The sequence below is a fragment of the Clinocottus analis genome, unplaced genomic scaffold (genome assembly GCF_023055335.1).
Source record: "Clinocottus analis isolate CAN_PGR_092001 unplaced genomic scaffold, fCliAna1.0.p SCAF_6, whole genome shotgun sequence".
In the NCBI taxonomy this organism is placed as follows: Eukaryota; Metazoa; Chordata; class Actinopteri; order Perciformes; family Cottidae; genus Clinocottus; species Clinocottus analis.
Genome location: NW_027176218.1, coordinates 14,463,311 through 14,478,594, shown reverse-complemented (window position 1 = coordinate 14,478,594; position 15,284 = coordinate 14,463,311). Strand labels below are relative to the sequence as shown.

Sequence of the window (15,284 nt, the reverse complement as noted above, 5' to 3'; positions counted from 1 at the left end):
TATATTATTCTTGTTTTAAAGTACTGGTGTGTGTTTGCTACCATATTGATCTATTATTGCACTAGTTGTATTGTTTTATTATATTTCTAAATTTGTATTGTTTTATTCTATGTCTTTGCATAACAATATGCACCTTTCACCGAGTCAAATCCCTTGTACGTTCAACGTACTTGTCAAACAAACACGTGTGTTTCTGCCTCGCGTGCGGCCTGCTGTGTGTGTGTGTGTGTCCGTGTGACCGCACTCATTAAAGCGACACTGTCTCTTTAAGAGTCGCAGTTGCCTGGGTGCACTCTGCCATTTCCGTCTTCAGCCAGCCGGTGGTGTCAGTCAACAACCGTGCAGACTGAAAATACTACCGAAAAATTACTGAGTAGGGTAGGTTGTTTTTTTTTGAATTATTATGAAATGTTCCGATAGGACACTGCAGTTATGGGCGTTGAATGAAGATTGTGTGTGACGCCACATTAACCTTACTTCTCAAACTGGGTGCCTCATGGGCGCAGGGTCTGAAGGTGCTTGTAGTTGAATGATCGCTAAATTTAGCTATTGTGAGGCTAGCTAACTCGCTACACTGAAGCTAATGTTAACTTGTTAGCATTTGTTCGTTAAGGTTAGTCCCAAATTATTGTCACTGCAATATGTCATTAACATATATATACTTATATATAATATACCCTGCATGTGTATTTCATCCGAAGCGGAGAGGAAACAATCCGTCCGGTGCAGCGCTTTCTTCTTTGTTTACAAATGTAGCAATAGCACAATGTGCAGGTTGATGCTGACGTTAGCTAACACATTCCTATTTGTCTGCAAACAATACAAATGAGTTGCAGAAGTCGTTTAATTTAAAGCTGCTTTTTGTAGTTTCTGAACTACGAGTTCTTCAAGAGTGAGGATGTCTTGCTCAGTTCGGGCTGGACGTTCACTTAAGTCATAACCTGTCCTGTCCATTAATAAACAGAGTAGCTTGGCTTAGGCTTCATGTAACCACCACACTTGCATCGTAATGATATGATATCATTGTGTGATACATTTGTACACAATAAACATCAAGACAGTGTCTCTTTTGTAAACACAATCTGTAATTATGTTCCATCTTCGAAGGATTCCCTTGAAGAGAAGCTGTCAGAAATTATTGGGCAGTTTTTCTGATGGTCAGCCATGGATGAAGATGACAGCCAAGATGAGCTGATCAACCGCAGCGCGTCCCACAGCAAAGGAAAAAGGACTGCGTTGTGGGCCATCTCAGGTAGCTTGTGTAACATGTTTGTTTGAGATACTGAGCTGATGAATGAGTACATGCATGTAATTCACTTCCATAAGAGTACAGTACCAAACATACCTGAATGTTTTTAACACCTCGTGCATCTGTGTTCCTCTAAGATGACTCAGACAGTGGTGAAGAGGAGTCTGAGGAGGGAGAATCTGACAGTGGTGAGGAAGAAGAAGAGGAGGATGAGGAAGAAGAGGAGGGAGAAGAGAATGAAGAGGAGGATGGTAAGAGTGACATACTTTCGACAAGATCATCATATAGCCTTATTATTCTTTGGTCAACTTTTTTCATTGATTACGGTTTATGTAATTACTAAATAAACTTAAGTCTTTCATTTTTAGATGCAACCCACACAATATTCCCTTTTTGTAACGTAAGAAGCCTTTTTTGCTGTACAGTTGAAAAAGAGAAAAATATGCTTCTGCAATACGCTACAAACTTATGGCGTGAAGTATATCATTATTTGCCCAACACTTTAAATTATGTGTCACCTCTTTTAATATACTATGTATAGGACATTCACAATAGATTTCTACCCACTTTTATCAGATGAGGACGAGGAGGGAGACGCTAAGCCGGAGGGTGGAGCTTTTGGGGGACCCTCTATTGATCTTACAGAGATGAGCTCGGATGAGGATGCAGAAAAGTGCCCCATCTGCCTTAACTCATTTAGCAGCCAGCCTGTTGCAACACCAGAGACCTGCGAGCATTACTTCTGTCTTGACTGCATCCTTGCATGGGCCAAGGTGGGTTCACATGTGTTATGAGCCCAAGGAGAAGGCACTTTGTTAGAGAGCAGTTCATATCATGTGATTAACAGTAAATACTTTGCACTTAAGAAGCATCTGTGGTAGTGGAAACTCAATGACTAATTTCCAACATTTTTGTTCTCCGCTATTTAGAATGCAAACTCGTGTCCCGTAGACCGTATTGCCTTCAACAGCATATACCTAAGAAAATGTTTTGGAGGCAAAGTGAAGAAAATGGTGAGTGCATTCAGTCTTTGTTCGTAGCTTAACATTTGTGAAATAGGTTTACGCAATGTACATCATGCTGTGTGGGCTGATTGTCCATGTGGGGTTTGTGATTTCTGCTTCCTTCAGATCACAGTACAAAAGCCTGTAAAGGAAGGACTAGAGGAAATAATAGATTTGGACCTGGAGCAGACCAGCTGTGAGGTGTGTGGGGGAAGTGACCGTGAGGACCGTCTCCTGCTTTGCGATGGCTGTGATTCTGGGTAAGTTAGATAATATAACACTTTCTTAGTGTTTTGAAAGTCAGCTTTTATTTAACCTTTATTACAGCCTTTTGTCAGATTTCATATCATCAGAGAGATTTGTCATGCCTTTTTGTTCCATAGGTATCACATGGAGTGTCTCACGCCATCTATTGACTCTGTTCCTGTGGAGGAATGGTTCTGCCCTGAGTGTGAAGCCAGCAACCGTCACTCAAGTATGCCTTTTTAAGTTTTTTGTCGTCCTAAAAACTTTCTCAAACTATATTTTGGACTTGTTCGTCCTTTACAGACAGGAAGAAAACTAAATTGGAACTTTCTGTCTCGCAATATACCGTATTTGACCTATTTCAGTGAATTAGCTTTGAAAACGCTGCTGTGGTACGTTTTTTTGTGAATTGCTCCGTAAACTTAGCAATAACTTTGGCTATAACTTTCTTCATTTTACAACACATATTTTTGTCTTAGGGGGTTCAGCTGTAGTTTTGAGTGATACAGAGAGCCTGCCTTCCACTGCCCGTCCTGCCACCAGTCGCCTCCAGTCTGGTGCTGCAGGTCCCACCAGAGCTATCGCCCGAACTCAACAGAGTGAGAGGGTTCGAGCTAATGTCAACCGACATCGCATCACACAGGCACGGACATCCCAGGTTTGGCATGAGGCGTGACGCTTCAGTCTTGGCTTACTATCTAACTTACTACCATAGCATATAAGCAGGCTGAATCTTGCAGAAATGTCTTGATGTTCTACTACAAGGTTTGTTGTTGTGCAGAGATATTTATTAATGGCATTTATGATTCATGGAGTTGTGCATTTTGGTAGTGTACTTTTGTGCTGCCGACAGCAGAAAAGATAGCGTGTGGTTTGGACATTTGTTGTGTTTGATTGTTGCTTGAAATACTCGTTAGCCATACAAGTTTTGTCCTCTGGGGTCAAAAATGACCCCATCTGGTTTGCCTGTTATTTAAAGAATATAAAGTGTATACTTTCCCCATTCTGTGTTACACCGTAATAAGAAGGAGAGACCCACTTTTCTCAGCAACATGTCTCCAGTGGGAGGAAGTTTTTCTCGTGCACGGCGATCTCCTCTTGTGTCTTTATCATCAAATAAAATCACTCTTAAGATTTTATGAAACATCTTGATTGTCATGGTAGCACTCAGCATGCCATAAACTAGCTGTGGCTTCCTTACTGACTCGGCACAAGCCAGCGAGAAACAACCAGCCCACATATTCCTGCTGGTCAATTGGATCCATCTTACTCTGCTTGTTGCTCCTCCTTGTTCGTCATGTTCAGCACCACCTCTTTAATACTCATGTCCAGAAACGTGAGTGGACTTCATGTCTTCAACATGGGGGCTTGTCTCTCTCTGCTCTCTCCATCACTGGAAGAGATGGAAGACCACATCAATGCTTCATCCTTTGACTGGAAATATTCTTCTATCGCAGCTAGGTCCTCTTCCTCTGATTCTTCCTCATAAGTTGATTCTTCCTCTTCATAAGTGCAGTCTCCCACTTCTGACACTTCTTCCATTTCTGCTTCAGATTTTACCTCATTACTATGTTCCTCTTACCCGTCTTGATGTGGGGCTTCTTCAGAGGAAGAAGTAGCATATGGTGTATGTTGGATCTATCACCTCATCATTAATTTCCTTCTTTTGTGACCCTGCATCCTCATCAGCTGATTCTTCCTCCTCATGATGTTCAGCATTGTCCTTTTGGTCACTCTTTTTCACAACATGGTTCAAAATTAGCTCACAAGCCTCCTCATGGTGCTGCCTGTCTCTTTTAATTGGGAAAGACCCAACACCTGTGAGAAAAGACATGTTTTTTGTTGTTGCTGTTGTTGTCATAACCATTGCTTGACCCCACACATCAAACATCCAAGATCAAATATGTTTTGAAAAGCAGTATGGGGTGACAAGCTGCCCCATTGCACCACTTTGTGCTGCGGGGTCTTTTTGACCCCAGAGGACAACAGACGTTATTAAATTCAGTGAATCATCTGTCGACAGCAGCAGTTTGAGAAAGCAAACTAGTGGAGTAATGCAAACTTTATCTTTCTAGTTGGCTCCCACATATATGATTCAGTCCAATTGGCTGGATGATACTATTAATGCGGTGGTGTCTGGGCTCAACACAGCTGTGTATATACGGGATTTAACACCTCGTGTCCCTTCTCGCAGCAGGCGCAAGACTGGTAAGTTAGCACACGCACACAAATTCACATCAGTTTTTTGATAGTTAACATATCGTGGAACGAGAAGCAAGGAATTGTTATAAGGCTAAAATCATGACGTTTTTGATGTGCGATAACTTTTATGAATGACTGAACAGGAAAGCGCAGAAAGGTAAAAAGAAGGAAGACCTCTTCCGTTAAGAGTAAAACCGGTACAGGAGTCAAGAGGAGGAGACGGAAAGGAAGAAGGACTAAATCCAGAAAAAGTCTGGTGAGTGTCATCAACATCAGTCTTGAGATTTGCATGATTTGGTTTTAAATGTCACTTGATAAATCTAATGTGAAATGATTAATTAAAAGGATTAATAATACCTAATTATTTAATTCATCATGTAGTTGTAAGATGCTTTTCTCTCTAAATAAACACTACTTATGTTTCCCCACCAGATGCTGAAAAAGGCAGTCACTCCTCGAAGCCGTATTGCTAATAATCTCAGAATTGTAAAGGACAAGAAGACCTCTTCGCTTCCAACAGTATATCGGCCATCAGAGCAAACGCTAAGCAGCATGCGTGCTGACATAGGTGCAGCATCCCTCTCTATCTGTGGGGAACCCTTTGACCTGGATCCATTTGCAGATCGGTAAGGAGACTCGTGCATATTGTAGTGCTGACCCACATTCTAATATGTTTAGTTTTTAATATTGTATAATAAGTAGGTAACGAATAGAGATAGTTGCGAGTGCCGCTCACATACTGGTCTAGTGGTCCTGACTCCTTTGTACCTTATTTCTTAGCACATATGCTGCACCAAGCCTTTTCCTATGGGAGATGGTCTAAAATGCTCCCATGCATTCTTTCAGCCAAATGTGTGCTTTGCTTTGATGCTGTTCAGCATGGATTTGATATGCAAATTAAATTATGATACTTCTAATTTCAAATGTAGTTTACAAACAAATATTTGATTAGTTTGGGATTGTTATCCTAATTATTATTATGCAGTTATCACTTATATAAGCATACCACATGTGTGGATTGTGTATATTTCACTGTTTGTATGAAGACAAGCAGTGTTAATTAAGTAAATTGTACTTTACCAGTGAGGAGGAAGAGGAGCAGGCCCACGTCGCATCGCTGTTGGAGGCCAAGAGACGAGGACTCTCTCGCTCTGCTCTTCGCTCACACCAGCCTGTAGCTCGACCAGTCACTGCAGGCCTTTCCAGGTAACGTCCCCTTTTTGCTGTGAAGTGTAACGGTTAGTTATCCAGAAACGGTTTGGATTGGGAACTTTCCATATTTATAGCTAACTAAGTAGCATGTTAATGCTTATAAATACCTAATAAGACCAATACTTTACTGCAGCATGGTATAAGAATGCAGGGTTTTTAAATGTCAATATTGGTTATAATGACCCAGAAATCCTCCAATGCTGATTGGCTGCAATGATTGTAACAGTGCATCACTTGAGAGAATATTTCTCATAAAGTACCTTGCTATTTATGACCTGTTGCTGTTCATGGCACTCAGTCTGCTGAATGTAAATGTGGTTTTATGCTCTGGCATATTTTGTTTTATATTTTAAATTCTAAAAATCTAATCGGTTAAGTTAAGAGCCAAAGATTATGAGCAAGATATTTATTTACCCACAATTCCAAACACTACTAATGTGCATCAAGTTACATCATTAATTAAATGCGACATGTGAGGTGTCTTGGCTGTCTCAGTCTTTGTGATCAAGATGGCATCTAGCTAAATGGATACTAAAGAAACGTGGTTGATCTAATTAAAGGTTTGCTTTGCTTTACCAGGAGAGGTATGAATGTGCACCAATCAAGCGGCGATGTGGAGGTGGCTCCTGTGCCCGACCTCCTGGGCAGCATCCTATCAGGACAGAGTGTCCTCATGCTGGATAGCTCTGATGTTGTGATTAATCGGGATGGTACCCTTAAAGCTATAAAGCCAAGTAAGTGTGTGTGGCACATTTTTAAACACAAAATCTAACCAGTAAAATTTAATTAACTGTGTTACAGCTGTTGGATTAAAGACACCTGGTGGTTTGTGAGACTAACAAGAGATCATACGTCTTAATCAAAGTAAATGTTCCTGCTTTTGAATATCAAGCGACTTCAAATTACCTTATAGAACTGATATTACTCAACCAACTAATCCTGAAAAGCTGGAGCTTGAAATGCATCCAAACCCAAAGATGCACGAGCTCGGTCATTTATTTTTTGATTTTTTTGCCTTCATTATTTTTAAGTACACTTTTTTCTTTAAAAAAAATAAATGAATTACCTGTTTTTTTGTTTGTTTTTTTTACATATACTGTGTCCTGTTACTTATTTGTGTCTTGTTTGTGTTGTTGCCTTTGTAGTTATCTCCAAATTGTCAATTCTTGCAATGTGTATGCAAGAAGTGATTACCAATATCATTCTGTCAAGCAAAGCAAGAAGCACACTTTTTCCTATTTTAAGTGTTTATCTTTTGTAAATGGTTTGTGTTACAGTAATGCCATCGCCGTTAACTCCAAGTTGCAGCATCAGCTCAGGAGATGCCAGCATCCAGATCAGCCCGGGGATGTCACCGAGTCAAGGAGACAGTTCTCCGTCTCTCCACTCCAACGGAGACCTACCAGGATCCTCCCACAGGTCTATGAACAGACCTTTCTCCCAGAACTCTTCTCGCTTGCCCCACCACATGCCCTGCTTAGCCAGCCACAGCAATGCATCTTCCCATTCTGATTCACCACCCAGAGGTCTTCCATGGTCGCAGCCACCTCATCCAGTCCGACCCACACATCCTCCTGGTCACTTGAGAACCAATGGAGTTAGAGACCCCAGCCCCTCCTCATCCATCCACCCCACGCTCGACTCCAGCTCCAAGAGCAAGACAGTGGCCTTATCACAGTCCCAACCTAAAAAGGCACCTGCAAAGCCCATGTGGGTAGATGTGTCGGTGCTTCCTAGGATACCAAAAATAAAAAGGGAGAGCAGTGATGGTGGCAGCAATCAAAGCACCAGTGGTAGAGGAAACGGTAGTAATTCTACCAGCAGTAGTAATGGTCACCGCGTGCCAGAGATGGGCATGAACAGCTTTGCTGGGGACAAGGGACGGCAGCAAAGTGTAGACCAACAAAAGGGCAGGGCTGACGGTCAGGCTCCGAGGCAGAGGCCTGATGGAGCCGGCTCGTCCTCAGCCTTCTCCAACTCCTTCTCCACTTCTTCGTCCCCTATGGGCTCTTCTGCCAGCCAAACACGTCATCCCCCGTCTTCCTCATCTTCATCAGCAGTGAGCTTCCGCATTAACTCCAGTGGGAACTCCTGGCAGTCAAGGCAGCTAAGCAGCTCGTCATCCTCTGCTGCTGGAAGCAGTATGCAGACACCTCAGAGTAAAAAGGAAGACGATGCAAAAAAGAGACAGCTGCACAGGGATAAACAGATTCTCCTGACATCACATGTGCTGGTTGGTTCGGAACAAGAAAGTAATATTATCTATGATCCCTTTGATCCCACACTGTCAGACTCGAGAAGCTCAGACGACGAAGCTGAGAGCGCAAGCCTGGATTGTAAATCGCAACATGCCACACGTGAGGGGAAGGCGCCTGATTTGGGTAACAAAAAGGGTTTAGTAAAAAGCAAGCAGGGCCTGGTTACTGTGAAAACTGAGACGCAGGAGATTCAGGTCTCACAGGAAGAACCAAGAAGAGACGGTGCTCAGGAAACCACATCACGGAAGGTCCAATGCTCAGAGAAAAACATCAAGGTAGAAAAAGAATCTAGATTAATAGATACTAAGACTGAGAAACCAGCTTCCTTACTTGCCACTTGCCAAGTTAAGAAGGAGCCAGATTCAGATGATACAGGGGAAGATGAAAAGTTTGCTCAAAGCCTAAAAAGTTTGAAGTCAGAGAAGGCAGACGACACACGACCTGTTCAACACAGACTGGATCTTTTAAAGACTGAGCGAGAGACTCGAGAGGAGGAGAGTGGACTGAGTGGTCGAACCCCCAACAGTGCTCCGCCTGACTGTAAGAACAAGTCACCAGCATCCCGCTCCACCCCCACCAAGAGGAAACAAAAGGCAGAAACTAAATCTGATTCCAAATCCTCTCCCACGTTGAGAGATTTGGGCCATAATAAGACCTTTCATGCTTCAAAGGAGAAACGCTCTAGCAGCTCAGAGACAGAAGACGGGAGAGGAGACCGTCGTTCCTCAGGCCAGGGAGGCAGACGGAAAGAAACGGAGAAGGACAGAGGAAGGAGTTCCAGGCGGTCCAGCTCCCGAGAAAGGACGAGGAGGGCACACTCGACTTCAGAAAGCTCTCAGTCCATTTCCCCAGATAAGACTCGCGGCAAGAGACGGCGGTCCAGATCCAAAGACAGGAGGCGATCCAGGTAATTATGTAATACTATTTCCAATATTCTTGGTATCAACCTTTTAGGAACTATCTGTTTGTTGAAACCTTTTAATGAGGACCATGTCGTTTTCTCCAGTTAAGGGTTTTGTCTGTCATTACTTTCAGGTCTGATTCCAGCTCAAGCAGCAATGATCGTTCAACGAGGAAGAAGCAGAAACAAAGGAACGAGAGAGAGTGTGATAGAAGACGGGTGTCAACGGACAAGAGACATGGCCGTTCTCGCTCAAAATCACGTTCCAGGTCTAGATCCAGATCCAGAGAAAGGAGGAAAGACCACACACAGCTGCAACAATCGTCTCTCTCCGCAAGAGACAAGGTGGAGTCACGGCTAAAAGACAAGAGGAGACACCGGTCTAGATCTAGCTCAAGAGAGAAAAGGAAAGAAGGAGCATCATCGAAGAATTTTCAGAAAACTTCAGGTTCCTCTGTGTCGTCCTCTAAAGATACAAAACTATTACAGGGCAAGAAGAAAGAGAAGGATATCGGTCTCAGCTCCCAGAAAGAGGGCAAAGCTGCCACAGTGAATAAACAGAAGATCGTCGCCTCTGAACTTAGAAAAAAAAGCAAAGACCCCATGGCAGACAGCCAGGCCACAACAGCAGAAGTGGTGAAAGAGATGACGATTAAAAAAAACATTAAGAAAGAAAAACGAGCATCTCTCGATATGTTTGAAGATTCAATTTTTCTTACGAAAGAAATTAAGAAAGAAGAAACTGACATTCACGCTTCGGTGGTAGCCAAAGGCATAGATGAGGGGAAGAAAGAAGACCCCATCAAGACTGAGACGTTTGAGATCAAGACTGAAACGTTTGAAGTCAAGACTGAGACGTTTGAAACCCCCATAATTAAATCTGAGCCAAGCTCCCCAGAAGTCTGCCACTTTACTACCCCTTCCACCTCATTTTCAATACTGACTACACCTAGTACCGCAGACAGTCTCCGGGATACAGTCTCTCAGTCTCACACAGAGTTAATGCCCTCCAGAGAAACACCGGACACCTCTGGTTCGACTGTCGCTGTAAAGCAGGAAGCTCAGCAACCCTCAGACTCTGATGATGACTTTAACGTTGATTTATTGCTGGACAACCTGGACTATGTGAAGCCTGAGAGCACAGAGGAAAGCGGTGCATCCGTCAAACTAGAGAAAGAAATAAAAGAGGAGAAGAATGACCAGGTGTCGACTGCAGTGGGAGCGAAATCCAAGACTCAAGTCAAGAGGGTTACCTGGAACATACAGGAGCCCGAGGGGCCTCAACCAGAGAAGTCTGCAAGCAGTAAGTGTTGCTGCTACATTGCTCCACGCCATTTTTTGTTTGAGTTGAGGTGTAAAACTGTCCTATTTACTTAAATTGTCTTTTTGACATTTTCTTGCATAGAGCTATCTCTGTATAAATTAAAGCTGAAGCAGGAAGGAGCTCGCAGACCGTCTGCAACAGTCCAGACATCCAGTCAGGTAGGAGGGACTCAAATGTTACTCCAGGCTGAACATTTCAGGTCACAAGTATTTTTAGACATCAAGTGTTCAATGTGGCTGAATGACCAGACGGTGGCAGTGTTTATCCAGAAGAGGCCAACGACTGTATGGTCATGTGGTCGAAACTAAAACTGATACTGAAGTATTTTCTGACTAAACGAAAGTAAAAGCCTTCCTATGAAAATCAAAACCTTTGTCTACAACACAAATAGAAAACATGTACTCGTCACATTTAATGTTACCAAGTCTTCATAAGATTTTGGACTGAAATATAAAACAAACATTATTTGGATACATTGCCAACTCAATTGACTCAACATTTTAAACTGTCAGTTGCAATTACTGAATCTCTCTTTTATGTTGTATTTGATTCTTGTGTCATCTTTCAGTCAAGTCACTCTGTCTACATTATTGACTCTAACAGGAAAGCACTGGAGCGGACGGTCAGTCCTCAAAGAGGGGTGCTGCTGGTGCTCCGCTCGGTTCCTCCTCTACATCTGATGGGGAACAAGGAGAGGCCGAGGAAGGGGATTTGCAGAGGAAAGACCAGGTGAACTTAGCTTTTGAATGTTGAAGCTTTAAACTGTAAAGGAGTCTTGTGTTGTCTTTGGTTTTACATACATATTTTTAACTCCTCCTACTACTTAGTAGTATTTATAATATTTGTGAAAACTATTGAAACGTTTCTGATGTTTCACTTGTGTCAATCAGTATTTGAAGAAGCTGCACATGCAGGAGCGAGCTATAGAAGAGGTGAAGCTCGCCATTAAGCCTTTCTACCAGAGGAGAGACATCAACAAGGATGAATACAAAGAGATTGTACGCAAAGCCGTCCAGAAGGTGGGTTCAAAATGTTGCCACGATGCTGAGAGTTTTGTCGCCGACCAACAACTTGAAGCCCTGATAGTATTTAACCGTCTCAGCTCATCAGTTGAATTAGTTATTTTTTTCTGAGAATCGACATGTAATTATCTTGTGTTGCTGGTCATCAGGTGTGTCACAGCAAGAGTGGGGAGATCAACCCAGTGAAGGTGGGCAATCTGGTCAAGGCATACGTGGACAAATACAAACACGCTAGGAAACACAAGAAAGGACAGGACCTGGGGTCACAGGAGGCTGATGATAGCCTGTGAGGATGCAGACGCTAAAGGCAAGGACAGCTACAACCACTGCAGTGTCCTACCACCGGGAGAGATCTCAACCCCTTCTAAACGGTGGACTAAGCTTTGCTCAAAGCTTCAGGATGGAAGATTTTCTATGATGTCGAGCTTTCTATCTAAACAGAAGTTTGAGGACAAACGTTGTTGTTGTTGATCTCTTGAGCTGCACCTGCTAATGTCTTGTGCTTGGACTGCCACTGCCAAGAACTGGTTTCTTTGTGTAGTGCAGCTCAGACACTTGAAGGGAGTCTTTGAGGTTGTGCCTTAAAGAGGCAAACCTCAAGGACCCGTCCATGGAGCGACACATCAGGGAGCTTTCTCCACTGGGAGGATGCAGGGTGGGCTTTGACTTTCATGTGGCTGTTATTTTGGGGGAGTGGAGGGGTATTTATCAGGGGCAAAGCTTTTTGTTGGTTAAGAAGAGGTATAAAAAAAATATGCAAAATATGCATATTAAAGACGTTTGTATCATTAAGGAACAACACTGTTATGCAATTTTTGTAGTACATTTATCAGTAGAGTAATTGAACAATTTTAGATTTGGTTGTAAATAATATAGATTTGATATATCCACTTATATGTTCCTTTGATCTGTGTTCTGCCTGTTGTGAATGACTAATTAATTAAGTTTATAGAGTTGATTGGATGGTTTTGTATTTTAAAGCCTCTGTTACCTGTCTTTCACATCGCTGATATCCATGTCTGTAGAGATGAAGCTAGTCCAGCAGACGACACGCCGATCCTCCGCTCAGCCGTTTGAAAGGAACAGCCTTTTCTTTTTAGGCAAACTTGTTTTCTTATGTTTAGAACAAACCTTTGAGTCTCATAGTTATCTGTTTTTGAACCCATCTAGAAACAAGGTTTTAGAGAACCTTTCTTCTTGTTTTTTGGCCAAAAGTAGTAATAAATACATTCATGAGTATATAATACAGATCGAGAATACAGTAGATAGTATAGATTTTATTTTGGAGAGAAAAAAAGGTAATAATACAGGCTTTATGTCTCAAAGGCTGAGTTGCAGTCCCCAATATTGTGCAAAAATGTTAATGTACATATGTTTTCACTGTGTTGTCTCTCATGTTCACAAACATTTCAACTACAGTTTTTGTTTTCATTTTGTATTTAATGTATATAAATAAGTATTAAGCTCATTTTAATAGCACAATTTCATGGTTTTGTGAGATCAATATATAGTCTATATGTCATAAAAAACAATGGAACAGCTCACAACAGCATTTTCCAATGTTGACATGATATGATTACTTTGTAATATTAAAAGTTTTTTGTTTTTTTTCGGTGTTCACCTCCAGTACTTAATTACATCTTAATTATGACTGCTTTTCCACCGTGTCTTAAACCAAACTCTTCGTGATCTCCTTAACTGCAACGCTTTATTTACCAGAAATGTTCATGAGAAACTAATTCTGCATGTGCCCCATTATGTTGTCTATAGTAGTTTGTTTGCCAACTGTAACAGAGGATTATGTGGATGGTTGGATTGGTGCTCTGTTGTCACGTTTAATCCAGCTTCATACTACGTGGAGTAGTCATGAAAGAATCTACAAGAACAGGTGCTCATGTTTATCTGAATGTATTTTATTTTTTTCTGCATTTACTTGATCTGACAGGCCAGGTGTTTCTAAGAGAGAACACAAATGATAATAAATCACTGATGATAAACAGGGTTTCGTGTCAGTTTAATACATTTACTTGCCCATATTCTGTCCTTGCGTCATATTTTAGTTGAGGATTAAGTGGTAACATCTGAAGATAAACTATAAGCAGTAAAAGTATGCTCGTAATCACCTCAATGTCATTTTATAATTTATATTCTTTTCAGGGACACAATTTTGAAATTTCTTTTGGTGGGGGGGGGTGGAACTATTTTGCAGATTATACACAATATAGTATTTAGTTATAAAGTGGTGATCTATATTTTTTTCCCCAACATGGTCGTCATATGTGGCAGCACAGTGGAAATGATCTGAGACCACATTTAAGGTTCAGGAGTTGTGAGCTGAACCAATTCAGGAGGACCAGATAGCCAAGTCTGCCCCCGAAACAGAGTCACAAGTACATGTCCTGCAGGCTGGACCCAAATACTGCGACCGTCACACAGGTTTTACCTGTCTGAACCTTATTTGTCTGATAAGTTTGTCACTAAGCTCACTATAACAACTTGGAAAATAAACCTACACCCCCGTTCCCATGGCAGTTTTTCTCTCTATTCATGGCAGTATTGCATGACATATTAACTCGTCTCCAGACTTAGGGGCGTGGCTATGACATGACGACGGTTTCCTGCGTTCGCGAGACCGCCACCTCCACCACAAGTGAGAGCGGGGGCGTGGCTGTGCGGCTGGAGTGTTGAGAGTTGACTAAAGTTATGAGGAAAACCCAGAACTTGCTGGAATGATGTATTCCTTATCATACACGTCACACACACTAGTAATCGTTACAAGAATAAATGTGTGAACCCTCTTATTAAAAAGGTAAATATCAATTTCTATCTTTTTATGATTTATGTTTAAATGTATCATCTAAAGATTCTTTAGTTTTTACATTTTATTATTTGTTTTTGCGAAGAGAGGACAGAAGAGGAGGAGAGGACTCACTCACTGAGACTCATTGATTAAGAGACTGATGGAGGCAGTGACTGAGGCAGAGACTTTATTTTGGCTGCCAACACCCCACACTTCATGCTCACACTTTCCCGTTAACATTATTGATGTTACTGACAGCCTGGGGAAGGCTTTCATGAGAAGGTTGCAGTTCCTTAAAGCCAGCTGGAGGGTAACATTGTTATCCACCTGCGAACCCTGAAAGAAGCCCCACCATCTGCTGATCACCTCCACAGGTTCTCATCCATGTTCGGGGCCCTGCGCGGGGAATTTAAGGGCATTTTAAGACTTCCAGACAGTGGAGAGTGATTTCAATTTAATTCAGTTTATTTTGTATCGCCCAAAATTCCAAATTAAAATTTGGTGGATGCCAGAGCAATGCCATTCAGAGAAACCATATCATCAGATAACTGATTCAGACAAGTCCTTCATCTGATGCAACAAGGAGGACATTAGTAATTGTCACCAGTGCTGTTTCTGCTCTGATGCTTTCTAAATCCTCACTGAAATTCCTCAAATAAATTATGTGGGAAGTCACACAACTGATTTTGGACTACTTTCTCAATGATTTTAGAGAGGAAGGGAAGGTTAGAGAGAGATTTGGAGTTAGCCAACACCTCTGGATCGAGAATAAGCTCCTTAAGAAGAGGTTTAATTACAGCCACTTTAAAAGACTGTGGTACATGATCCGTGAGTAAAGCCCATTGATAATATCTAGTAGAGAAGCACTACATATAGTTATAACTTATTTAAGCAGCCTGATCTGAACGGGGTCCAGGAGACAGGTAAAAGATTTAGAAGTAGAAACCGTTGAAGACAATTGGTCAAGGTTGCCGTCTTGTGAAGCTTTGAGTTCTTGTTTTATTACTATTATAAAGTATAGGTGCACCATAACCATCGGCTCCACTTGTGTAAGAGTGTGATGTAA

The 15,284-nt window shown here is 41.9% G+C and overlaps 1 protein-coding gene across 2 annotated transcripts; it reads left to right on the top strand.

Annotated features, from left to right (window-relative positions):
• The first annotated feature begins 294 nt into the window (after positions 1–294).
• On the top strand, positions 295–13,420 carry phrf1 (PHD and ring finger domains 1). Of its 2 annotated transcripts, none has more exons than XM_068602319.1 (19): positions 295–378; positions 1,108–1,252; positions 1,387–1,500; positions 1,826–2,022; positions 2,179–2,262; positions 2,380–2,513; positions 2,637–2,728; positions 2,979–3,157; positions 4,575–4,707; positions 4,845–4,957; positions 5,134–5,327; positions 5,785–5,907; positions 6,493–6,647; positions 7,191–9,078; positions 9,207–10,375; positions 10,478–10,554; positions 11,000–11,125; positions 11,287–11,415; positions 11,568–13,420. In XM_068602319.1, the coding sequence occupies exons 2-19, from the start codon at positions 1,165–1,167 to the stop codon at positions 11,706–11,708; spliced, it is 5,136 nt and encodes a 1,711-aa protein (XP_068458420.1). In that variant the 5' UTR covers positions 295–378; positions 1,108–1,164; the 3' UTR covers positions 11,709–13,420. The 2 variants fall into 2 exon arrangements, with proteins under 2 accessions (XP_068458420.1, XP_068458421.1); XM_068602320.1 differs by lacking the exon at positions 295–378 and adding an exon at positions 451–613.
• The last annotated feature ends 1,864 nt before the right edge of the window (positions 13,421–15,284 follow it).